At 39.6% G+C, this 24,585-nt stretch overlaps 2 protein-coding genes across 7 annotated transcripts in view; one reads left to right on the top strand and one right to left on the bottom strand.

Moving 5' to 3' along the window:
* cep290 (centrosomal protein 290) overlaps positions 1 to 15,457 on the top strand; it is a 33,157-nt gene extending 17,700 nt beyond the window's left edge. For all 6 annotated transcript variants that reach the window (XM_027283653.1, XM_027283651.1, XM_027283649.1 and 3 more), the window contains 22 exons: positions 78 to 242; positions 431 to 538; positions 685 to 816; positions 902 to 1,171; positions 1,928 to 2,035; positions 2,230 to 2,429; positions 3,989 to 4,202; positions 4,834 to 4,971; positions 6,097 to 6,318; positions 6,866 to 6,988; positions 7,094 to 7,236; positions 7,537 to 7,692; positions 8,632 to 8,746; positions 10,800 to 10,934; positions 11,600 to 11,686; positions 11,805 to 11,969; positions 12,087 to 12,209; positions 12,698 to 12,867; positions 12,969 to 13,110; positions 13,720 to 13,793; positions 14,609 to 14,703; positions 15,037 to 15,457. In XM_027283653.1, coding sequence (XP_027139454.1) covers positions 78 to 242; positions 431 to 538; positions 685 to 816; positions 902 to 1,171; positions 1,928 to 2,035; positions 2,230 to 2,429; positions 3,989 to 4,202; positions 4,834 to 4,971; positions 6,097 to 6,318; positions 6,866 to 6,988; positions 7,094 to 7,236; positions 7,537 to 7,692; positions 8,632 to 8,746; positions 10,800 to 10,934; positions 11,600 to 11,686; positions 11,805 to 11,969; positions 12,087 to 12,209; positions 12,698 to 12,867; positions 12,969 to 13,110; positions 13,720 to 13,793; positions 14,609 to 14,703; positions 15,037 to 15,281 — 3,330 coding nt within the window. In that variant the 3' untranslated portion in view covers positions 15,282 to 15,457. The remainder of the gene's footprint in view (positions 1 to 77; positions 243 to 430; positions 539 to 684; positions 817 to 901; positions 1,172 to 1,927; positions 2,036 to 2,229; positions 2,430 to 3,988; positions 4,203 to 4,833; positions 4,972 to 6,096; positions 6,319 to 6,865; positions 6,989 to 7,093; positions 7,237 to 7,536; positions 7,693 to 8,631; positions 8,747 to 10,799; positions 10,935 to 11,599; positions 11,687 to 11,804; positions 11,970 to 12,086; positions 12,210 to 12,697; positions 12,868 to 12,968; positions 13,111 to 13,719; positions 13,794 to 14,608; positions 14,704 to 15,036) is intronic.
* Positions 15,458 to 16,129: 672 nt separating this feature from the next.
* Positions 16,130 to 23,558, bottom strand: rlig1 (RNA 5'-phosphate and 3'-OH ligase 1). The gene is made up of 7 exons (XM_019254613.2): positions 23,319 to 23,558; positions 20,613 to 20,730; positions 19,253 to 19,348; positions 19,006 to 19,122; positions 18,571 to 18,768; positions 16,951 to 17,120; positions 16,130 to 16,857 (listed from the first exon to the last, which is right to left on the bottom strand). Exons 1-7 carry the CDS (start codon positions 23,406 to 23,408, stop codon positions 16,672 to 16,674), a joined length of 975 nt encoding a protein of 324 aa, XP_019110158.1. The 5' UTR covers positions 23,409 to 23,558; the 3' UTR covers positions 16,130 to 16,671.
* Between the last annotated feature and the right edge of the window lie 1,027 nt (positions 23,559 to 24,585).

The following is a 24,585-nucleotide window of genomic DNA, read 5'->3' on the forward strand; positions in this document are numbered from 1 at the left end:
CAGTTAAAAATGTTATCACAATAAAAATGTTACTGTACATCTTGCTGAACACCACTGCATTGTAAAACTTCAAACAGGTGACTGAGTGGCACAAGAAGATGGAAGAAGCTCGTCTGCAGGAGCTGAGAAAGGGCAGAGAGCTGGTGGTCCAGAAGGAGGAGATCAGGTACCTGAAAAACCTGGTGAAAGAGCAGGAACGAAGCATCCGCTCGCTTGAAGAGGACATTGTGCAGCAAAACACGGTGAGAAAAAAACCCTCAGATGCGTCTATAGACACGCTCAATTCACAACATTTGTGCGTCAAAACGAATAGACAAGCATCTTTCAAAAACATTATTCTGGAGTTTTTAAGTACATTGATGTGTCCGTATTTATGTAGTATTTAAGGTTTAATGTCAAGGTAATGTAGAAATCTCTTCTCTTCACCAAGATTCAAGATGAACACCAGCTTGCATGGGATCAGCGAGAGGTGGAGCTGGAGCGCCAACTGGACCAGTACGAGAAGCACCAGAATGAAATTCTAAATGGTGCTGAGAAGGTAGACTATTGTTTACAGCAACTGATGGTGAGATGGGTCAAACAAATAGCAAGTAAAACATGACTATTGAGAAACAGGCTGGTTTTTAAGCTCTTTTCAGTTTTCAAGTGTAGGACTGAGCTTACTATATTTCTGCTTGTTTTCAGTATGATAGTACAGGATCCCTTCCAGACCCAAGTCTACCTCTTGCTCATCAGTTAGAGTTTGCCTTGGGTAAAATCAGACAGCATGCCCGCACCATCTTGGACACTCAGGCCACCTGCAAAAGTTTGGATGAGGTATAGTTTTCCATTCATACATTCAGTATTCTTCATAAGTCAGATGCGTATTGCATTGTTTCAATATGAATTCCTTCAAACGCAGAGGTTAAAAGAGAAAGAGGCAGCTCTGTGGAAGGCGGAGCAGAACATCGTGTCCAGGGATAAAGTGATCAATGAGCTGCGTCTTCGGCTCCCAGCTGCTGCCAACAGAGAACGCCTGCTAGCAGACGTGGCCAAGCATGAAGAAGGCCAATCAGACAGCCAGCCTGCCCTCAAGCTGGCTCACCAGACAATCAAAGACCTCCAGGGTCGACTTGACAAAAAAGAAGATGTGCTGAAGAAATACCAGAACCAGTTGACTCAAGCCAGACAGGTATGATCATACAAATACTGGGTATGCAATGATTCTCAGTAGAGTGCAAATTTCTTATTTTTGTTGCTGTGTATTATTTTGTTGTTGTTGTTTTTTTGTTGTTGTTTTTTTGTGAGTCAAATTTCATATATATCACAATATAGAACAATATGACACATGGAAAGGCCTATTTCTTATTACATTTGAATTTATTACTCAACAAATGACAAGGTATTCACTCATATTTGATCATTTTTCTCCTTTTATTTAGAAGCTTTGTGCAAATCTTAGAATAAATTAGTTTTCTGGTCTGTGTCAGACTTTTCAAACTAATAACCATGTCGATGTGACAGAAGTAGGTCCCTTCTTTAGGTAAAAGCTCCTTGTTTTGTCTTGGCTCAGCAAAGCCCTTCTCCTATTCATTCCTGTTCAGAATGATCTGTCATGTTACTGTCCTCCATGCTTGTTTGTGTGTTGCCTTCATGAAGATTTTCTGCCTGCATTCATGTCGTGCAGAAGAACGCAAAGTGTGATCAAAATATTGCTGTGTGTAATGGTACAGCAAAACAGGCCTAATTAGTTGCAGTGTCTGTTGGAGTTAGGGTTTATGAGTCTTCAGTGGCTTTGATTAAATATTTATTAGCATACAGAAATATTTTGGTCATTATGTGCTACTAAGTAGAAAAGGTGTCACGTATTGCCTCTTCTGTCTGTCTTGGAGTTAAAGTTTTTGAAGGTTTCTTTTCATTTCATTTAACTGCACCTTGTTCATCACAGGATCAAGAGGACATGATAAAGAGACACCAGGAGGAGCTGAAAGTGCTGCATCAGAAATTGGACTTGCACACAGACACTTCTCTGGACCGCTTTAAACAGACAGCAATGGTACGCATGTATCCATGTCTCTCTCGTTTTAGGGTTAAATAGCTTTGGCTTGTTGAGCCAAGGCTCTCAACAACATTGGTACAAGTCTAGTCCAGGATATCCGATTCACAATGATATCCAGAGATGTCTAGAGATGTCCCATATTGTGTTTTTGAACCTACTCTATGTTACAGTGACCTCTTTCTTTTATCTAGGAACTGATGAAGAAGCCCACCATCAGGGTTCCAACCACCAAACATCTGGAGCGTCTTGCTGAGTTGGAGCAGACTGTGGCTGAACAGGACCTCTCGCTCTCCTCCCTCACAGAGAAGCTGAATCTGACCATGACTGAGCTGGAGAGACAGAGGATCGCCATGGAAACACAGGCTAAGAAACACACCAACGAGATTTCAAAGTTATTATCTCTTCATTAAACCAGACATTTTTTTCTGAATTTGTCCCAGTGGTCACTTGTGAAGATTACAGATTTATTCATTTCTTTAAATCTAAACTTTTTTTGTTTTATGATTTAAAGCATGTTTAATAACAACATGAAACATGTTGAGAATTAATTAGCCAAATATTAGTGAACTGCTTTCCGTCCAACCTCAATTTACAACCTCGAAATAATCACACATTCGAAGTAAGTTATTGTAAGTGTGACACTCCCAGAACTAATGCAACTTGAAGCACTTAGCACAGCACAGCTAATGATGATCCCGGCGAGGATTACACCTCATGTGTGAGGTATGGTGAGGACAGCAGGTCGATGTCAGTGCCAGGGCACAGTTGATTGCTTTACATGCTTGAAAATGTCTCTTCAGACATTTTTTAAATCAAAGGCCTCTATATGGTAGAGCAGGTTTTATAATACAAGGTTAAACATTGTTTGCTTTTTATTGGGGATTATGTGGAGCATTGGGTTTGATCATTTCACTTGACATCAAAACTTCAGCAGCTACAGTGAAGCAGACAAAAGGACGGTTGCACTGGGACAAAAGCTAAATATGACGTAGGGTAATTGTACTGCATTAGATTCAGCTAGGTAGGTAGGTGTTTCTCATAAACTGACAACTCAGTACACCTCAGCAGTTTTATGTTTCATCTTAGAAGAAATCAATATTAAAAATAAGTGTTAGTTGCAGCTCTACTACCAGATTGTGCTGTCCTGGCAGAAACATTACTCTACATGTGTCAAAACAAACTGATAAATAGGCTTTTTATAATACGACTGTGTTAAAAAAGAAACACTAGCAATGCAGAATAAGTCTGCATGCACCAAATATCTCCCTGCTTGATAAAATATTGTCTTAGATGTAAAAATGATTTGCCAGCCACAAGATGTTGCCCATCTTGGCCTTCACTGATGTGTGTGTTTAAAAAGTGTTTAAATTTACCCCTCAAACAGAAAGATCTTCATATATATTGAAGAAACATCCTCCTGCTTAAAACCACTACTGTCCTACCATCCAGAACTGAACTGAATGTAAAAGTGACTTTCCAAACTGGCAGAATGTGTGTGGGTGTAGGTGTGTGTGTGTGAGTGTGTGAAAGTGACAGTGTTTCACATTAGACAGTCATAATTTGTCAGAAACCTCTGCATGTATGATAGTGGTTTACTACACATGGTCTGAAGAAAGACCAATTTTAACTTTAGCGTTAGACACTTAAGTCATCACTTACATTAAACTTGGCCTTGTGTTTTTTTATGTTCATCAGTGATATAAAGCATAGTAAAGGAAGTGTTTCTGTATGAGCGAGGGTTCGGGCGTTTTTTTAATGTTTCTGTATTTGCTGAAGGATAAGTATTTTCCCTTTTAGGTGTCATGACTACATCTCCCCATAGCACATTAGCCACAGAACACAACACACATGTTACTGCACAGCAATAATGAACAGGACCAAGTCTGGTCTGTCAGATGTCATTTAATAGTGTGTCAAATTATGTAAGAACAATTTGTATATTATATGCAGGTTGGAGGAGTATCATGCTGCCCAGGTGAAATCTCTGACTGCTGAGACAGAGAATCAGAGCAGCCAGATGGCCCAGATGGAGAAGGAGATGAACTACCTCCAAACTGAGCTGGCAGCCCAGAAGGAATCCAACGTCCGCTCCCCGAGCAACACCATGAAGAATCTGGTTGAACGACTGAAAGCACAGCTCACCCAGAAAGAGAAACAGCTCAAGGTTGTTTTTTTAATCTAAGTGCTTTAGTCTTTTTTTGTCAGTGATAGTGGTCACAGTGATAAACATGGAGTGGTTAAACCCAGATTAATGCTGTCTACTGTTTGCATATTTTCCTCTTCTCTGGATGAATCTGTTTCTTCCCAGTCCAAAGACATCCCTGAGAGGTGGACTGATTCCTCATATAAATGACTATTACGGTCTGATGGACTGGTAGTCTGACCTGAATGCTTTTCAGTAATTCATTCCAAGCTCCTGACACACTGAAACCTTCTGACATGCACATTTCTACATATTATACCTACATATTATAGGTCAGATGTCTGACCATTGAAAACAATGGGTTTTTAGTGCGTGCTGGTCCCAAAACTTGAATAAAGTTTGAATTATTTCAGCCTTTTAGCGGGATAACAAATAGGACCAAATTAAACCATCCAAATTATTGTCATTCGTCAAAACTGTAGCCAAGTTTTGTAATTATTCACCTCAAGCGGAAAAAAATCTGCACTGAATGTCGAAGACAGGAAGTAGTCGATGGAGAAATGGATGATGGTGCATTAACTGAAGAATGAGGTCTGACCGCTGCACTCATCACATTTGCCGTAATTGATCTCTGTGCTCGCTGTTTTCTCAGGCTCTCAGTAAGGCTCTGCTGGAGCTGCGGGCAGAGATGACGTCTGCTGCAGAGCAGCAAGTCATAGCCAGCGCTGCACAAAAAGAGGAGAGTCTCAATGTACAGATGGTGGTTGACAGACACACCAAAGACCTGAAGGTGGGACCCCTTTATCATAATAACACTTGTTTTCCATGCATGTACGAATAGCTGTTGATCTCATTAACTGATATTTTAAAAAAAAGCGGCATGGGTGAGTTATTACAGATTACATAAAATGTTTTCCATAAATAGCAACATTCCATAAAGTCCTCATGATTTATTTTCACCCAGTTGAGAACCCATTTAATCTGTGTAGCAAACTTGGCAGCCATGTATACTCTGCAAGGTTAGAGCGAATGAAGCGATATGATACCAACAGACAGCTATATTTGAATGATACTGGTATTAATATAATGTCTACAGGCCATTAAATTTTCCTGTGGGAAACTTTCCCACAGGATTATGTGAGATTGTGGTGGGTAGACCTTATGACCAGGCCAGATCTATGAAGAGCTTTGTACTCTAGTTAAACAATTGAATTATAAAAACATTAGTTGTGTATATATGTGAATGGTTATAACAAGGCAAAAAGTCCCCCAGATCCTTTTATACATTTCCAAATGTAGAATACTATCCATACTACAGCTTGGCTAGATACTTTATGATTATCATTGAGTTGATCACACGGTATTGGCCAATGCTGATCACAGGGTCTGGTAGAATCCTTTATCATATATTTATCATGAAGTACTATTAAACAATTTTTAAACAACATATTGAGTATTAAAATTAAGCATCATGAATTGATGTTTTTTTACTGGCAGGCAACATGTGCAACATACTTCTCTCTCTCTGTCTCTTAAACCACAACACCGTACTCTTAGTATATATAGTATATACTAGTATAATAAACAAGCAGTCAGTAAAACATTAAAGGAAAAACTCTGGCTACATTCTAGTCAAGTCCATTTCCTTTTATAAAATATAAATAATATAAATAAAAGTTGTATTTTCTTAAAAGATAAAATTCCAAAACAGCTTGGTGCTGTAGTTTTTAGCAAATGTTACTGAAACAGGAGCAAATGGTCAACTTGTGGCTCATGATGTGTATATATAATAAGTGCAAAATAATGGTCTCCTGTGATTGTAATAAGATGAGATCTCTTGTAAATAAGAAGTTGATACTGGTACTAGAATGACATCAGACTATCCTTTAAATTGAGAAATCCCTCTTCTCTAAAGGCGCGTGTGCAAGAACTCAATGAAGAACTTCAAGCTGCAAAGGAGTCTGCTAAAGCAGCCAGAGGCCGGGAGAACACCCTGAAAGAGGAAGTGGACAGCCTGAACCAGGACCTCCAGAGGAGTCAAAAAACCCAGAGACGCCTGCAGGCTGAAAAGGAGGAGAGAGAGCAGGAAGTCCAGGAGCTGAAGCAGGAAGTCAAGAGGCTCAGCAGTGCCCTTCAGGTTAGTGTCCGTAAGAAGTGTGGAACACACCAAGTTATTGATTTGTGAGGAAGCGTGCAGATTGGTTGGATCTGTGATTTGGAGCTTATTGTTGTTGCTGTTGTTCACAAGCTTTCAACAACAGCCGCATGACACAGCCACTATCAGCATAACATCATGTGGACAAATGACCAGAATCTCCTGACTCAGGCAAGGCATACCAACCCTCCCAGGCTCCTCCACAGCACATTAAGATCAGGAATGCAGTAATCTCATATTCTTCTAAGATGTAAGAGCAGCTCCACTAGTGGATGTCAAAGTTAATCAAATTATTCAGGTATTCTTGTTGATCAGTGCCAGCATGTATTTTTACACGTTTATCTCAGGGCTTTAACAGCATCTCTATCTCTCATATCTTAGACATGATGTCAAGGTTGTGACCCTAACCTTTGCAGTGTTAAGTGTCTTTGCTTTCTCAGTGATGCCTGTTGGGAACACTGTCGCCACTGTGCACATTTGGGAAAAGTGACGTGCTACAAAGATGTTTTTCTTCATGTTTGCCATTTAGAATCAACCAGAACCAGATGGGAAGGGGCCGAGTGTCGAGAATCTGCAGAAGAAGATCAGGAGGCTGGAGTGTGACTTGGAGAAAAGAACAGAAGTGAAAAATGTTAAAGATGATCATGGAAAGGTTGGAACAGCAATTCAGTCAACTATTTTATAGAAATATTTTACTGTGTTATTCTTATTAGGATTATTGCACGTTCACTTGATGTATGATTTGCTTGTCTGATAGACCAGAGATGAAGTTGTGCGTTGGGAGGAGGGTAAGAAGTGGCAGGCCAAGATGGAAAAGATGAAGAATTCACTAAAGGAGAAGGAACGAGAAAATGAGTCTCTGTCGAAACAGCTCAGCACACTTAAAGATCTCTATGCCAGGTCAGTGTGTCCTCATGTTGGACACTTTTTGTGCACATAACAAAAATTACATCAACTCAAAACTGCAATAGAAAAATGCAATAATAAATTCAATTTAGTATGATATTGAGTATACTATTCGACATACTATTAAGTGTCATATTAATTAATCATATTCCATTTTCACGTTTGTGAAGCTGGAAACACAAGATGTTTTGTCCTACATGCGGTGACTGTTCTGAGCAAACAGGGTCAGTTTTTAAATTTCAATCAGCTGTCTGCTGCAGCTTTCTTATTTCCATTCATTGTGTGTGTGTGCAGACTGGAGCAGGAGAGGAGTGCACTGCAGAAGAAGCTGAAGGCTCGAGGTGTGACTGCTGATCAAGTGTTTGGAGTGCGATCCACTGAAATGGAGAAAGAGATGGAGGAGCTGAAGAGGAAGAACTCAGACCTGGAGTTACAGATCTTCACCATGAAGTAACAAAACATCTCTTCTGTTGTTCAAAATCACGATTTTAGTGTTTTGTTTTGGTTTATTTTAAAGATGTTTCATGCACATGATAATTCAGTACCTACTATTACTATACTATTACCACATATGTAGTTGAGTACATACAAATTTTCCATTGTAATACACAGCTATGTGCACAAAATGCATAAACAAAATCATAAAATATAAATCATCTTTTCGAGAAGCTTAAATTCACCCCAAGTTTGATTTCAAGGACTGGTTTCATTCCTCTGACTGACATATTATTATGACATCAGAGATTAGAGAGAAACAGATTATTAACAATGAAGCATCAATGTGTGTAAGCAGCATTTTACTGTTGTAGCTGTATGAGGTGGAGCTAGTTTGAACTACTTTATATGTTGGCTAGTTTAGTTCAGTGGTTCCCTCCAAAGAGTTGCAGGCATTGTGAGAACATTAATGGGGAGTAAAATAAACAAACAAAGTTGTGCCATTTCAAATTTGCTTTCCCATTTTGGTATTCTAAAAAGTCATGGGAAAATGTCTCTAGCTAATAGACATCTGTGATGTGACAGGGAGGAATGTAATTGACTTAAATCGACTTTTCTCTGAACTCTAAAATACTCAAGTACAGTACAAGTATTGTGCTTAACTACAGTACTTAAGTAAATGTACTCAGTGTGTCAATTTAGATCTATTGTCTGTCTAATATAGATCTATTGAGTAACAATATTTAAGTTATCAGCTGGTCTGTTTAGAAAAAACCTTTTTCAAAATGTCACTGATGCCTTTAACTGATTCATGTGGATAAACTGAAAGCCTTACAGGATTATCCAAGTAACTGGATATGGCTCCAATCTGGGATATAACAACATAAATGAATTGACCATTAACTGTGTTGAAATTTAACAGAATTCTGTCTGAACTTCTTGTTGAACTTGCAGACAGTACCAGGCTTTACCTCGTGATGAGGCCATGGAAACGCTGACCACGAGGAACCGCTACCTGGAGGAGAGACTCCACTGCTTGGAGAACCAGATACTTCCATCGAGACCCTCTGTAAGCACTCGTAATGATTGTAATAAACGTGCATATATATATTTATATTAGTGCTGTCAAAATTAACGCGTTAATTTTGTCGATTAATTTTAAAGAATTAACGCGTTAAAAAAAATTAACGCAATTAACGCGGTTTTGTTTACTTCCGGTGGCGGCCGCCATTTTGGATGTGGCAAAGTAGAGCTTTGTTTCCCAGATATATTAGTGTGTGTGTGAATGGGTGTATAAGAGGCATTAACTTAAAGCCCTTACGGAGACTGCGCCCTGCACGGTCGCCCACATTGCCCACAGCTAAAACCGGCCCTGCTTGTTTTAGTTTACGGGCAGATCTGCCACATCCAATATGGCGGACACGTTAACGTATCGCAGCAACGGACCAACCTGCTCAGTGAGGCGTCTGTGTATATATGTCTATGATCTATCCTAACTAAAGGAGAGTCTGTGCATATATGTCTATGATCTATCCTAACTAAAGGAGAGTCTGTGGTGTAAAGATGGATAAGGACGGACTTTTAGGGGGAACATTTCATTTTAAAAAGTTGCCGGACAGCTCCTTGGACAAAAACAAGGCAATTTGCACAGTTTGCAAAGCCGAATTTATATTCCACAGAAGTAACACGACTTTAACATATCACCTCAAAGCAAAACACCCAGTCTACACTACAGGAGTGTGGCACTCCTCAGTATATTTCCTCATTCTGGCTTTTTTCTGTTTGCACTGTGCATATGTGCACCTTAAGCCAATAACATGAATGAATGTCATATACTTTATCTGAGTTTATTCTACATTAATTTGATCATTTTACATAAATAAATATTCATTATAAGCTTCAGTCTCAGAAAAATGCATTTAATTTATTGATACATTTATTGATAGATTAATCGCGATTAATTACAGAAATTTTTGCGATTAATTAGTTAATTTTTTTTAATCGATTGACAGCCCTAATATATATATATATGGCATGTTTTATTTATAAGAAGCCGAAGATCCTTCCTTTGATCTCTTGATTCATCACTCTCTGCTCTCTTTCTTTATATCTCTCCTTCTTTGGATTGACTCTGATTCATTACCTGTGAAGGGAAAAAGCTCCTCCTCTCATGCTTCGGCAGAGTTCTGGTCTGTCACTTTTGATGTTGAGGATGAGTCAGGCGAAGGGAATGTAGCACCCCATCTTGCTGAATTCTACAGCCCTCATGTTCGCCCTGAAGCTGTCCAGCAGAGGGAACCAAAGCGAAGCCGCATAGATAGAAAAACTCAAACCAGCTTTGAAAGATTTAAGGATTTTCGCACCGAACACGAGCGATCAAGTCACAATGTTCCAGACAAAACAGATGTGACTGGAAAAGAAGACGTCAAAGAAACAGAAGCTGATGTTTTGGAAAGCACACAAGACATACCAGGTGTTGAAGAAAAGAAGAAACCACGGAACACTCAAGGAAGTAAGCCTGAGCACGATGATCCACCAGATGATCCAGAATGTGTTGGTGAACTAGATGATGAAGGTACAGATGATGATGTGGGAATCATGCAAGAACATACAGGAGAAGATGGGGAACAGATTAAGCTAAAAGATAAAGTGGTTGAGACTACAAAGGAAGAAACAGATGAAGATAATCCAGAAAAGTCCTGCTCAGAAGAACCAGATGTGGACTTCAGCTCCAAACAGAGCCAACACACACAGAGATTTATCAGTAGTACAAGGGATGATCGTGTACGAAAACGAGAAAGCAGATCTCTTAGAAATCTAAAGGTACTCCAGGCTTTTGTAGTGACCCAACTGAAGTGGTAGTGCTGTCATAGCATTGAGGTAGATGTGGCAAAGCAAATCTAAAGGCAGTAAAATGATTAGAAAGTATGTGGCTTGTTAGTGTGTCGGTGTTTTCCCCCTCTGCATTGTCATGTTTGGACTAAAGGTTTCCGTGGCCATGTGTAGGTAGAGGCCATTTCATTTAAAGCTGTTTTTCTACACTCCCAAGATACAGTGTCAATACCTATCAAGCCTCTTAATTAATTTCCCATAGCTGACTTTGAGTCGTTTACTCTCTGTAGACTTCAGGACGAGGCACTGGCACTCCCTCACAGAGAGACCAGGACCTCCAAAAAGAAAACCTCAAGCTGGCCTCTGAGAACCTGGAGCAGCGCTTTCAGCTGGAGCAGACCAGCAAAGATCTGCCAAAACTCAAGGTACACAATCTAAACTGGGAGGGTGCGGGGAAGGGGAAGGGGAAGGGAGAGGGAGGGGGAGGGGGAGAGGGGGAGAGAAGTCCCAAGGCAGTCTAATCCTATGGCAGCATAACTAAGGGGCGACCTGAGCCAGCACTAACTATAAGCTTTATCAAAAAGTAAAGTCTTAAGTCTACACTTAAAAGTGTTGACCATGTCTGCCTACCGAACCAGTTTTGGTGCACATATAACATATTATAAGTTTTAATTACCTTTTTGACGGAGCCATGCTAGATGTTTTTTAATGTTTCTCATCTTCGTGCTCAGCTAAGCTAATCTTCTGCAGGCTGAAGCTTCATGTTTAGTCATACGAGTGATCAAACTAACTTTTGTCTTGAAAGGGAATAAGTGTATGTGCCAAAAAACGATCAATGAGAGTTGAGTTTTTCTCTGGTGGTGATGGTGTAGTTTTTGTGGCTTTATATTCTTATGGTGTAAGAAAGGGTAAATATAATATAGACAAATAAATTAATTCTACATTTCAGTATGACAAACTTTAAAACAGTTGAAGTGTGTAGAACCTCAACTACATAATAACTCTAAAGACACAGGGCGCAATAGTGATTAAGGTAATGTTAGCTGTGTGAAGATTTTATCCAGAAGATTTTTCTTTTTTCTTTTAACAGAATCAAGTTGCAGACCTGAAGGAGATGTGCAGCGTGTTGAAGAAGGAAAAGGCAGAGCTGGAGAAAAAGTTGGCACATATACGTGGAGTATGTTCTCCTAAAGTCACATATGTTCTTTCTATTCCAGGAAATTACAAACACACACACAAGTGTACCCATGCATGGAGAAATAAAACAGAAGGTTTTGTAATGTGTTCCTCATCAGGCAGGTCACAGTGGTAAAACAGTACCTGAACTCGAGAAGACCATTGGGTTGATGAAGAAAGTGGTGGAGAGGGTGCAGAGGGAAAATGAGGCACTGAAGAAATCCAGCGCACCTGTCAATCGAGACAAGATATCTGCCTTGGAGCAAGAAAATGCAAAAATAAAGGTTGTTGACCGCATCATGTCTTACATGTCATACACGTACAATCTGCTGGACACATTTATGAACATCTCTGTTGTGTTACGACAGCTGACATTAACTATTGTATTGCTTTTTTTATAGACTGACTATGAGAAACTGAAGAGTGAAAATGAAGCAGAGCTGAGCTCCAAACTTGAAACTAAAACTAAAGGACTGGAGAAAATAGTCATGGAAAATGAACGTCTGCGCAAGGAGATCAAAAGGGTAACGAATGAAGGGTGACATATGTTTAGTTAAATTTTTTTCTGTATCCTAAAAAGTCACAAAGCACTGGAAACTGATATGAAAGTAGTCCAACATTTACTGTATATATTCGCAGTATTACAAATTGGGTGTTTATGTAGCAACATTCCCGGAAAATTGCAGTCTTACAGTTTTCTCCATTGTGTACACACAAATGACATGAGCATGATAAATGAAGCACTACAGACATGCCCCGGCCTACAAATCATATTCTCCAGATGTAAGGGAACGTGTTTGTTTGGTACAGTCATCATTTTTATATATTTTTTTTCCACGAAAATGAACTGAACAAATTTCCTGAGGCACTTCTTAAAATGAGTCCACATATCTTCAATAAAAAATGGATTCCTCATTTGTTATAAAAAATCAGAAGTCGAAATATGTTTAATATGTGTTGAATATCATATTTGTCATGCCACATGTTTTCTGTGTGTTTCATGTTGTGACAGGAAGTGGAAGCCGCAGAAAGGCTGCGAGTGACCAAGACGAGTCTGGAGGTGACCAACGAGAAGCTTGAGGCAGAGCTGGAAGAGACCAAGCAAAAACTGCTGGCAGCTCTATCCAGACCCATCACTGAAGGAGCAGACAGCAAGACCTGGAAGGCTTCAGTGGTGACAAGGTCGGCAAATTGAGCTTGTGTTCATTATGTCAGTTTGTAGAAGCTCCAGGCTCCAAAATGTACGGAGTGTGAGCCAATGATTGTTTCACATATGTGCACAGAATGTTCGAGAACAAAATGAAGGAGCTGGAGAAGGAAGTGTCCCAGAAGACCTTGAGGGTGTCTGAGCTCAAACAACAGCTGAAGGACGTGAACGAGCGGGAGGAGAAATCTCAGATAAGCTTCCGGCAGCTTGAAGATCAGGTACAGGCTGGATAACAACTTAATTTAATCACGGCTTTCAAGTACACGCTAACTGCTGTTGGGTTGCTATCTCAGCCTCTGAGGGACTGGAATGCATTATAGGATTTGTGATTTGGCCTCATGCTTCTGTCAAACATGGACTCGACTACTGAAACATTGTCAGTTTAAACTGTATACTGTTCTTGTGACATTTAGCTTCTGTCTTTATAAAAGCAATAGTGACATCAGGTGGAATTCTAACCACTCTGGTCCAGACTGTCTTTTTGCCTTTGTTCATTCATGGGCGTCATGAGGGAACTCCATGCCCCCAGTTTGTAACACAGACTTTCTGTCCAGTCTCCAGGACCAAGTCCAAGTTGAGATAACCCGGGTGAGGGTAATTTTCTTTGGAAAGCTCCTCCACAGAAGTCACAGAAGACATTACACATAGGCTAAATTTACTAGTCATGGCAGTCCATTGAGTTTGACATTTGCAGTCAGTTCTCCTTTAAAAGAAAATTTCCAACTGAAGTCTGGATTGTTACATAGCTCATATTCTGAGACAAAATCAATTTTTTTGAAACTTCTGTAGAAATGTAATTAAACTGTTAACGTGGGTTTATTTTTCAGGTTGACATGCTGAAAAGATTTCCAACCACAGCAAAGACTGGAGAAGGACCCACCAAAGAGTTCCAAGCACTGAGGTTTGTTAACATGTGTGAACTGTTGTTAATGAGTAACGGCCATATGATATAATATTCATTATATATGGCAAATAAATGCAGAACCAGATACAACATAATCAGATTCATTTTTTATACATACATAACGCACACTTTATTAAACCAAACTTTCCAAGTACCACCATCATGAGAGACGTTAAAATGCAGCAGTGTAGGCTGGCCCTGTTCAACCAGGGGCTGTTTAGGCATAAGGCAGGTTTATTCATAATAAGAAGACTATTTATTAATTACTGTTGTTGAATCAACAGACCCATTTCAGGAACCAGAGCTAATTTGGTGGAAAGGGGGTTGTACTGATCCCACCTTCTCTTCCTAATATTTTCATTGTTGTGTTTTTCAACTGTTCATTTTGTCTCCACTCACTAACTTAGATACTTTGCATAGAAGTATGCACATGCTTAACGCTACGTGCGTGAGTGTAATTACAAAGCAGGCTGAAATTCAATGTACAGCGTGTTGAATTACATTCCAGTGAGGTTATTTTCAGTCGAAATTTCTAGACATATTTTGATAGTATAATGTTTTTTTTTAATTATTAATTAATTTCATTTTTAAAAAGTATTTCAGAGATTTAAAACTCCTCATAGTACGTTTAAATTATCTGCAACTCACAACGATTGTCACTGATTATTAAGCAAACATTCAGATTCAGAAGATTTAGATGATGGTTTCCTTAAAGTGTACAGGACCAAATTAGTGCAAGTAAGCCTAAAAAGTGTTTTGCTGTATGTGGAACCTGTAACAATAAATCTTCATGTGGTTTATCTTGATTTAAGATTAATGATCAGTGAGCTGGAGAAGGAGAACAGAGAACTTAAACAAAGGCTGACCGAGTACAGCGAGCGATACGGTGAAACATCCTCTAAACAAGGTGAGATTTGTTCGGCTTTGCTCACAAGTAATGCATCTGTCATGTTTGGCTACGTCAAAAGCCTTTTTAGGAATCATATCTTAGTCTGATAAATACAGAAAAGCTTGTGAAGTTAAGCAAAACATTCCATACATCTGGTAACCTGACAGTTGAGTCATGATCTGAACATGATGAGCTACATGTGTTCTGGACATGTTGGCTTCTTTGTAATGTGCAATGTTGATGACTTTGTTGCTACACAATATGATGAAGTCATTTTCATTTTAAGTTAGACAGACAAAACATCTTAATATACGTGATGTAAATCATCTGGATTGTCTGTCGTGTTCTCAGATCACGGGAAGCTCAAAAATCGTCTGGAGGCAGCCGAGACGGAGAAAACCAAACTTCAAACTGAGGTTAAGAAGCTGAAGAAAGAACTGGAGAGCTTTGACCCGACATTTTTTGAAGAGATCGAAGATTTAAAGTATAACTACAATGTAGAGGTGAAGAAGAACATTCTGCTGGAAGAGCAGCTGAAGAAGGTGTGCCATCAGTTTGGCGTAAAGGCTGAACTGCCAAATGTGTCCATCAGTTAACTCAGGGTTACTGTGCCTTTAGAACTGTTCACACCTGAATGTACTTTCACACGCCTCCGTCTTTAAAACATTATCACACATTATTCAGGCAATATTTTATGTAGATCTATGGGTCTGGGTATTACGGAGCCCCTAAAGGGACATGGTGAAAGAAAAAAAAGGGACATGGTGAAAGAAAAAAAAATGGAAGTGTTTCTGGTGCGCACCAGAAACTTTCTCGTGCGCACCAGAAACTTTCTCGTGCGCACCAGAAACTTTCTCGTGCGCACCAGAAACTTGCCCACTAAAAAGTTTCTGGTGCGCACAAGAAAGTTTCTGGTGCGCACCAGAAACACTTCCATTTTTTTTTCTTTCACCATGTCCCTTTAGGGGCTCCGTAGGGTATCAACCCACAATAACTGATATTCAACTTACACGTAAAAATTTCAAGAGGACGATAAATGTATATTTTTAGATTGACTTTATTTTTTTATAACACAAAAATTTAAAAAACATTAATTCACCATCAAATAAATACATTCTTTTACTGTTAACTTGTTTGTAATAAGCAACAATAAGATTATATCTCCTTTCTGACAAGCATGTATAAACTACAAGACAATCTGAATAACTACATATTAATGGGTTCATTTATGAGATGCCACCATTTGTACAATAAACTTCTTTACATTAGTGTTCATATGAATCTGCTATTAGCATAACAAGCTCCACATGGTATATCTGTATAAAAAGACCATAATAATATATTAGCACATACTGTATGCATAGTGAATCCTGTCAGTGAGGATTCTGATTGAAATTAGAATTTTGCCATTTTCTTTTATTTAGGCTGCTTGTGTTTACAAAAAAAAATCTAGCAGTTAAGAACTTTAGCGTCTTTACAGTCATTCAAATATTTTCTGGACTGTTAAATAAGTCAGTATTATTTTGGTATTTGTGCTGAAACTCAGGATAGGTGATGAGTTTAGTGAGACCTTTTACATTCTTCCATACGGCAGCTGTTTTTTGTTTGTTAATACTACATTCTTGGTTTGATTATATAACTCATTGTTGGTTATTTATTGAGTTACATTTGTACAGTTCTGACATTGCGCTTGAGTGTATTTGACAATAAAGAGTCTTTCATACTGATCCGGCTGTCATATAGAATCTGGCTTTCTTATTTATTCTTCTGCTCTAACACAGTATTTACAAGATATCATTTCACATTTTTAACAGCTTCAGTTACTTACAGCTCAGTTGGTCAGTCATTATTAATATCAACCTGTCTTTAGGCTGTAACACACTCTGTGTGTTTGAATTACTGATGAAAAATATCCACCAAAGTGCTAATCTTTAAAACAGGCTCAAAGCTTCACAAACAGGAGCGTTCCATCGCCTCAGCCCGTGTTTACAAGTCAAACTGGATGTCCTGCAGTTGGCTGAAACAGTGTCCATTTAATCTGGAGAAGGGTGTGAACAAGTCCTTGCTGTTGTCGTATTCGTCAACCGTCCCGTTCACGTGAATGATCACCGCCCTGTCACCAAGTGATGTTTTCCCATCTGGCCACCTCAGTCCCAGGTGATGACGATGAACCTACAGACACGTTTCATATGGTTAACATACATAATAGACAGTCTGACTTTGATCCGTTAGTAAAGATCATCTTGATCGCAGCCGGTTTCTTACCTTAATGAGAGTGCCGTCGTTGCAGTGCCAGACGATGCCCTCGACTCGGCCCTCTGGACTCTCTTGGAACCAGGAGCTCAGCTGCTGGAAGTCCACTGGAGGGGGGTTTCTGATCCGGACACTCCCGTGTGACACCAGGCAGTGGACGGGCTGCTTCTTACTCCCCAATCCTGTCAGGACATAAACATTGTTTTATGTACTTTGTGCTTATTTTCCTGAAAATGTCCTGATGTGGATAGAATGTCTTCATTAAACATTAAGGTGAGTTCAGGTAGCAGGGAAAGATACATGTTAAAATAAACACAGTTATTTCATATCATGAAAAAAAGATCATGTGACTAACTTAATGAAGCAAATTTCAGGTCTGTGTTGATCAATAAAACAGCTAATTCTATTACAGTGACATCATTTCAAAATAAATTAATTAATTTATATATAAATATTACATCACACAATAATAAAACTTGTTGTTTACTCATCATCCTCTTAAGTATGTACTGTGTGTCCTTACTGCAGCGTTTTTTAAATGTATTTTGGACTCAACTTTAAAAACAGATGAATATTACTGTTGAATTCATGTATACAGATGCCAAGGGTTAAAGCTAACTAGGGCTGCCACGATTAGTCGGTTAGTCACGATTATGTTGACGAACAAAATCGTCGACAACTAATTTAGTAGTCGATTGTTTTTTTTGGGGGGGGGGGTTTAAGTTTGCTTTTCTCTCGAAACTGCGGCTGACCCTCCAGGAATTCACGATGTCGCGATTTGCAACTTCAACGCAACTTCAACTCGGCGGGTCAGGGACGGCCGCACGGTGCGGGAGGATCCCCTCGTGTGACCTCTCCCCGGCGCTGGCTGGCCTCCACTGGGCGCATTTCCTCCGTGGCAGCTCTGGGTCGGCATGGAAAGACTCTGGGGCGAAGGTGGCTCACGGCTCCTTTCCGGGACAGTGAATTTACGCATGATCCAATTAGACTAATCGACTAATCGAAAAAATAATCGGTGATTAGTCGACTATTAAAATAATCGTTTGTGGCAGCCCTAAAGCTAACAATGTACCATACCATTTATCTGGAATAAGAGCTTTATCAAAGTGTATAAAGACCTTGAGACAAATTCAATGCGAATCACATATAAATATAAACGTGCCCTGATATGACAACTTTAAAAGGCCTAAAGCCTTTTGTTTGTTTCTAAGAAAACTCCACAGGCCACCTCTGATTCTTGTTTTGGAAAACACAGAGATGAACTGACGTACACGTTACAGTGAAATCACTTCAGTTTCTTTCTGTCCCAGAAAAAGTTTTCAAGTTTGCAGGTTTGTTTGTCATATGCAGATTAACACAGATCAAAGAATTGTGTCGGACAAGAGGAACCGGTCAGCTCAGGGACTAAAGACACCAGAACAAAATTACATTTGATAACCTGGGATTGTGTTATTATGTTACATATTGTCTTTAACAATGACTTGACCATCTGCAAACATCTGTTCAAGTGCTGCTGGTCTCTGGCCGGAGGATCTGACCTGAGGCACCAGAATAATTTTAAACAAACTGTATTTTTGACAAGTCCAAGTTTATGTTCTTGCTCCAAAATAAACATACGCAGTCTTATGTTACCATAAGGGTTTCCGTTGACGTTGGTTCCGATGAGCTCTAGTGTTTGTTCCTGGAGGTCCACGAGCGGGACCGCTGCAATTTCTAGCACGTCTTCGTTGCCAGCGCTGGGCCTGAGAACAATAGCCGCCCCGACTTCATAATCCACCACGGAGGAGTGCCAGCAGTACTGTTTATTGTCCATCTCCACTGGAACCCAGCCTGAACATCCACATGGAGAAAATCATTACTTCTGCACACAGTGACATACAGAACATGTCCACCATTTACACTGCAAACCCAGAGGTTGTCACAACTTCAGGAAATGCATCTCAATAACAAATTCTAGTTGAACAAGTTAACTAGATATAATTACTCTCCAAACTGATGGGACACCACCAGCAGGTCACATCTACGTGACTTCAAAGACTGTTCTATGATTTAATGAAACTTCAGGACCTGGAATGTGTCCATGCTCATCAGGCACTGGGTGGCCATTGTGGTGTTTGACTCTGTGTGCTGGGATCCACATCTCTGGCACCGTCTTAAAATCTTCCTCTACGTTCCACGTGAAGCCTGAGGAAACGCACAAAAACTATAAAACTAGCCCATGGAAAAAAATCATCTACTTGACATGGAATTTGCAAAAAGATATGCATAAATTGCATGTTAATAACATATCTGTTGGTAACTCATCCTAAAGTACCTTTACAGCTCCTGTGAGAATACTGATACTTCTTAAACCTCTTCTCTGCCTGTTTGTTGGGTTTCCTGTCGAGTCGAGCCCAGAGGTAAGGCTGCCCTGTACAAAAAAGACAAACAGCATCCAGTTCAGTCCACTGAAGAAAATCAACTAAATTAGCAATCAAAGTGTCCCATAGAAGGGTACCACACTACATCAAATAACAAAAACATATGTAGTTTACAACACGCTTGGCAAGATATAAATAAGTTTAGTGGGAATTTTGGCAAAATCTCCAGGCTTTCCCCCTTATCCTTAAACCTGGATCTGCCACCATCTATTGGTAGTTCCTTGTTTGTAAAGTGGAGAGAAAATGGTATATATCAATGTTTGCCGAGGATACACTCAAGTCCTTTGCAGTCAGAATATGAAAAAAAAACCCACATCATTAAAAGGAAAAAAGTTTTGATGGACCATTACAGCTCTTACTTGACCCCACTTAGGAACATATGGCAGAGGGATATGGGATGTGTTTTTGATCAGTGGGATACTATATGTCAGAAGGTTTTTTCCTCGCTGTCCTGTAATAAAATAATCTATAATAATATAATCATAAATTCATGTACAGGATGTATCTTACTCCGCTCCGCTTAAGTAAAATGTTTCCTAACTCATCCCCCACATGTCATCATTGTGAAAACATGTAGAGGGTCAATTATGTTTTTTTGGGAATGCAGGAAATTAAAACATTTCTGGAAGGCGGTACATGATCTAACTGTTAAGGTTGTGGAAACCCCACTGGACATTACACCAACACGGGACCTCTTTGGTATGGAATTGGACAAGACACTAGACACCACACGCAGGAAGAGGATTATCAGTGCTATATAGCAAAGAAATGCATCTTGCTCAATCGGAATCAACAAAGACCCCCATCATTTCATCTGTTTAAACAAATCCTAAATGAAACTTTCAGACTGGAACCACATACATACGCCCTAAAGAATAATGGGGGGGGATGCCTTCCGGAGGATATGGGGACCGCTTACGGACCTCTGACACTACCATACCATAATAGGCATGCTTACATAACATTCAAAAGGATGAACTGTGAACTGTGACCATGGACTGATTTGATTTTATTTGCTGTATATTTTGTTGTTGTTTGTTTTTTCTTCCCTTATTTCCTTGATTGTCTGTTACGTAACTGTTAAAAATAAATAAAAAGATAACTGAAAAAAAAGAAAAACGGTACCAATATCAATGCTATTATGATGACATAATAGCACTATATTCACAACATCTGTCAGCCTCAATTGTTGTTTGTATTTTTACATGATATAACTTACTGCATACTGGCTGGGCTTATCCTGGAGATACTTACCTTTATAATTAGTCACATAACAGCAGGTGCCATCTAGTTTTTCTGTGGCGATGGCACAATCAATGTTCGCCTCCAGAGCAACAGGGTTCACCTTTTCAGTGGCAACAACCTGGAATTGCTGAAGAGACACACAGAAGTGAGACATTCAACAAGATGACAATTTTGATACTTCATTGTTTATATCAAGCATAATCAACGTTGCTGCTGAGATGTCAGGGTTTACTACTTTTTTTTGTGCTGCTTTTACGTTAGTCACCTCAGGATCTGGGATTATGATAGACAGTTCACTTTTCTTTAGGAATTAACTAGAAGTTCGAGCTGTAGTCAGAGGTTTCATGGGGAGCTTCATGTTCTGTATAATACAGATACACTGGCAGATATGAATGGCCGATTACACAGGAAGATAATTGATTGATTTCATTAGTGCACCTTATAGAAATAGCGACACTGTTAGAGTTAGAGAGTATTTCTTAATGCACAGCTCAGTACAGATTAAAAATGTTGTGTGCCATCGCCACCTGTTCATGTTCATTCATTTCTGTGTGTGTGTGTGTGTGTGTGTGTGTGTGTATTCTGGATTTTGTGGATGTTGGACAGCTGTTGATAGTTCATATTTACACTCTCTACATCCAATCTATTCATATTCATATGTTATACACTACCGGTCAAAGGTTTTTGAACACCCTAATTTTTCCAGTTATTTATTGCAATTCAAGTCGTGCAAGCCCAATGAATAGCTTGAAATGGTACAAAGGTAAGTACTGAACAGCCAGAGGTTAAAAAAAAAAAGGTTTGGTTACCCAAAACTGAAAAAAATGTACATTTCAGAATTATACAGAAAGGCCATTTTCAGGGAAGACAAAGTGGGTTAACAATGTTCCAACTTTTCTGGATTACGTATAACCCCCTCTGTCTGCATAAAAGCAGTGTTGGAACACACTGTGGTACCAGACCTTCATGAGCATCAGGTGAACAGTACCGTACTGCAGAAAGTAGTGTGTTGCTACAAAAATGGCAAGAAAAAGGCAATTAACAATGGACGAGAGACAGACCATCATAACACTTAAAAATGTAGGTCTTTCCTACAGAGGAATTGCAAAGAAATTCAAGGTGTCAGTGAGTACGGTTTTCTTCACCATCAAAAGGCACTCAGAAACTGGGGGAAATCTGACAGGAAGTGGTCTGGCAGACCCAAAGCCACAACTGAATCAGAGGACAAGTTTCTGAGAGTTAACAGCTTGTGTGATAGGCAGCTCACAGGACAACAGCTTCAAGCACAGCTTAATAGTGGTCGTAGTAAGCAAGTCTCAGTTTCAACTGTGAAGAGAAGACTTGGAGCTGCAGGTTTGACAGGACAAGCTGCAGCAAGAAAGCCATTGCTAAGACGTCAGAATAAGACAAAGAGGCTCTCCTGGGCCATGAAACACTGGCATTGGACTACTGAAGACTGGAAGAAGGTATTATGGACTGATTAATCAAAATTTCAAATCTTCGGTTCATCATGCAGGATCTTTGTACGCCGTCGAGCAGGCGAGAGGATGGTTCCACAGTGTGTGACATCAACTGTCAAACATGGAGGAGGAAGTGTGATGGTCTGGGGCTGTTTTGCTGGATCCAGGGTCGGTGACTTGTACAGAGTGAGCGGCACCCTGAACCAAAACGGTTACCACAGTATTCTGCAGCGCCACGCAATACCCTCTGGTATGCGCCTAGTTGGTCCAGGCTATACCAAAACTACCTCAAGAAAAAAGAACAAGATGGTAAGCTTGAAAACATGGAGTGGCCAGCACAGTCTCCAGACTTAAACCCCATCGAGCTGGTTTGGGATGAAATGGACAGAAGAGTTAAAGCCAAGCAACCTGCCACACATTTATGTGAACTTATGCAACAGACCTGGGAAGAACTTTCTGAAGAATATTTGATTTCTATTGTAGAAAGAATGCCACGAGTGTGTTCAGCTGTTATATCTGCCAAAGGTGGCTACTTTGTTGAGTCAAAAGTTTAGAATACATTTTGGTCTATAAATTGATTCTATGATTTCTTTTTCAACTCAAATTGATTATTTGTTCTATCCTTTCATTTCAGAGTGCAATGACACAATGAACTGAATCATTTTCAGTAAAAAACTTGAAAAAGTGTGGTGTTCTAAAACTTTTGACCGGCAGTGTATACACATATGTGTGTGTGTATATATATATATATACACACACACAGAGACACTTCATATACAAATCTTTACATTACATATACATACACCGACCAGCCTCTTCATTATGTGCACTTGTGTAATCCAATGTGATCCAATGCAACAGGTTTTTGTTGACACCGTCATTAAATTCATTAAACTATCACTACCATGTTGTTATTGACAGTGAGGTGGAAAGTGGACTGCATCATGTTGAGGTGTTTCTAATATTTTGGCCAAGCGTTTACACACACGAGAGGACAGGTGTACCTAATGATCGCACATCATTTGCATATTTCATATCTCTCCCTCATGCTACGTCATCCATCTCAGTGTATATATGTCTGTCCTGTCCTGTTTCACACTTTGTACTGCCACTGCTGCACAAGCACGAACACGGTTATGTTTAATGTTATCAGATTAATATTCAACCCTCGCAGCAGCAGACGTGTCGTTAGTTTGGTGGACACGCTGACCGTGTGTGTGTGTGTGTGTGTGTGTGTGAATCAGCTCACACTCACCTGACAGTCTCGTTTTCTGGACTGTCCTTCCTTCACCTCCGTCACAAACACACACGCTATCTTCTGCTGAACGGAGCCCAGGCGGCGCATTCTGCTCTATTCTTCTACTATCCACCTGAAGCCGCTCGGAAATAATATTAAATATTAATATTAAATATTAATATTTTTATCGCTGCAGAGAAGCTCAAATGTGTCAGCGACGCCTCAGCGTGGATGTGTCTGGTCACGTGACGCGCTTCTTCCTCGTCCAATGAAATGACTCGTTAGCGCCGCCTGCTGTGTGGAGGACTTCATGCAGCCATCTTTGAAAAGGCTGCAGGAAAACAGTCCTTACAGTTTGTTTCAGCTGCTAACACACTGAAATGACATGGACAGCACAAATATTTAAACTGACACACAGGGAGCAAAACCTCATCTCAAAACTCCAAAACTTTAAACACATTGTCTGCTTTACACACATTTTGCAATTCGAAATGGCACTTTTTAAGTCTACTGACAAAGTTCTCTGCATAAGACACAACAATCTGACATAAAGTCACATGTTTGCAGTTTCAAAACACTGCCATTTAAAATGACACTACATGAGCTTGTTGGCCACTATATGTGCCACCTGGCCAAACATGGTGTTATGTAATTGTTAACACTTCAATCAGGTAGTAAGCAATAAAAGACCATAGGTGAGCATCTTTTTTTCTTTTACAACAACAATGGAAGACATTGCTGAGAGAGGAAGAGGGAGAGGGAGGGTGAGAATGAGAGGGGGAGGAAGAGTGAGAGTCGGGGTAGAGCAGTGTTGTCTAATTATTTTTTGCTTTCCTCTTTATTTTTTTACGTATTTATTTTTTCTGACATTTTTTTTTCAGTTGTATTTGTCAGCTCACTGTTTTCTGAGCATATTTTAGTTCACTCCAATGTAAATATATCTGCTGTGTATATGTTGCACTGACTTGTTTGGTGAAAAATAAAAAAATAAATATTTCAATAGCACGTGTGTGTATCTGCAAATATTTCTGTGCACGTGAACAATCTGAAGAATTCTCTACAGTTTGAACTATGTTAGTATTATGGCAAAGCATACTAAAGATGAGAGTGCTTTTCATTATGTCCAATAGTGTGTAGTTGGTTAGACAAAAATCTACGAATACGAATGAAGTGTGTGCCATCTGGTGCAAAAGTTTGATTTTGGTTGCAGTGCTTCATTTTGCAGGATATATGAGGTAATTTACAGTTTGGATGTGTGCTTTGGTGAATTGTGTTAGTGTTTTGA

The sequence above is a fragment of the Larimichthys crocea genome, chromosome X, assembly GCF_000972845.2.
Source record: "Larimichthys crocea isolate SSNF chromosome X, L_crocea_2.0, whole genome shotgun sequence".
NCBI lineage: Eukaryota > Metazoa > Chordata > Actinopteri > Sciaenidae > Larimichthys > Larimichthys crocea.

What these genes read in the sequence shown, in the direction of transcription:
- rlig1 (XM_019254613.2), bottom strand. Translation starts at nt 23,408, where the DNA reads ATGCGCCGCCTGGGCTCCGTTCAGCAGAAGATAGCGTGTGTGTTTGTG. An exon ending in TTCTCACAGGAGCTGTAAAG is followed by an intron (nt 19,123 to 19,252) that starts GTACTTTAGGAT and finishes GCGTTTCCTCAG; the next exon opens with GCTTCACGTGGAACGTAGAG. An exon ending in CGTCAACGGAAACCCTTATG is followed by an intron (nt 17,121 to 18,570) that starts GTAACATAAGAC and finishes ATGTCCTGACAG; the next exon opens with GATTGGGGAGTAAGAAGCAG.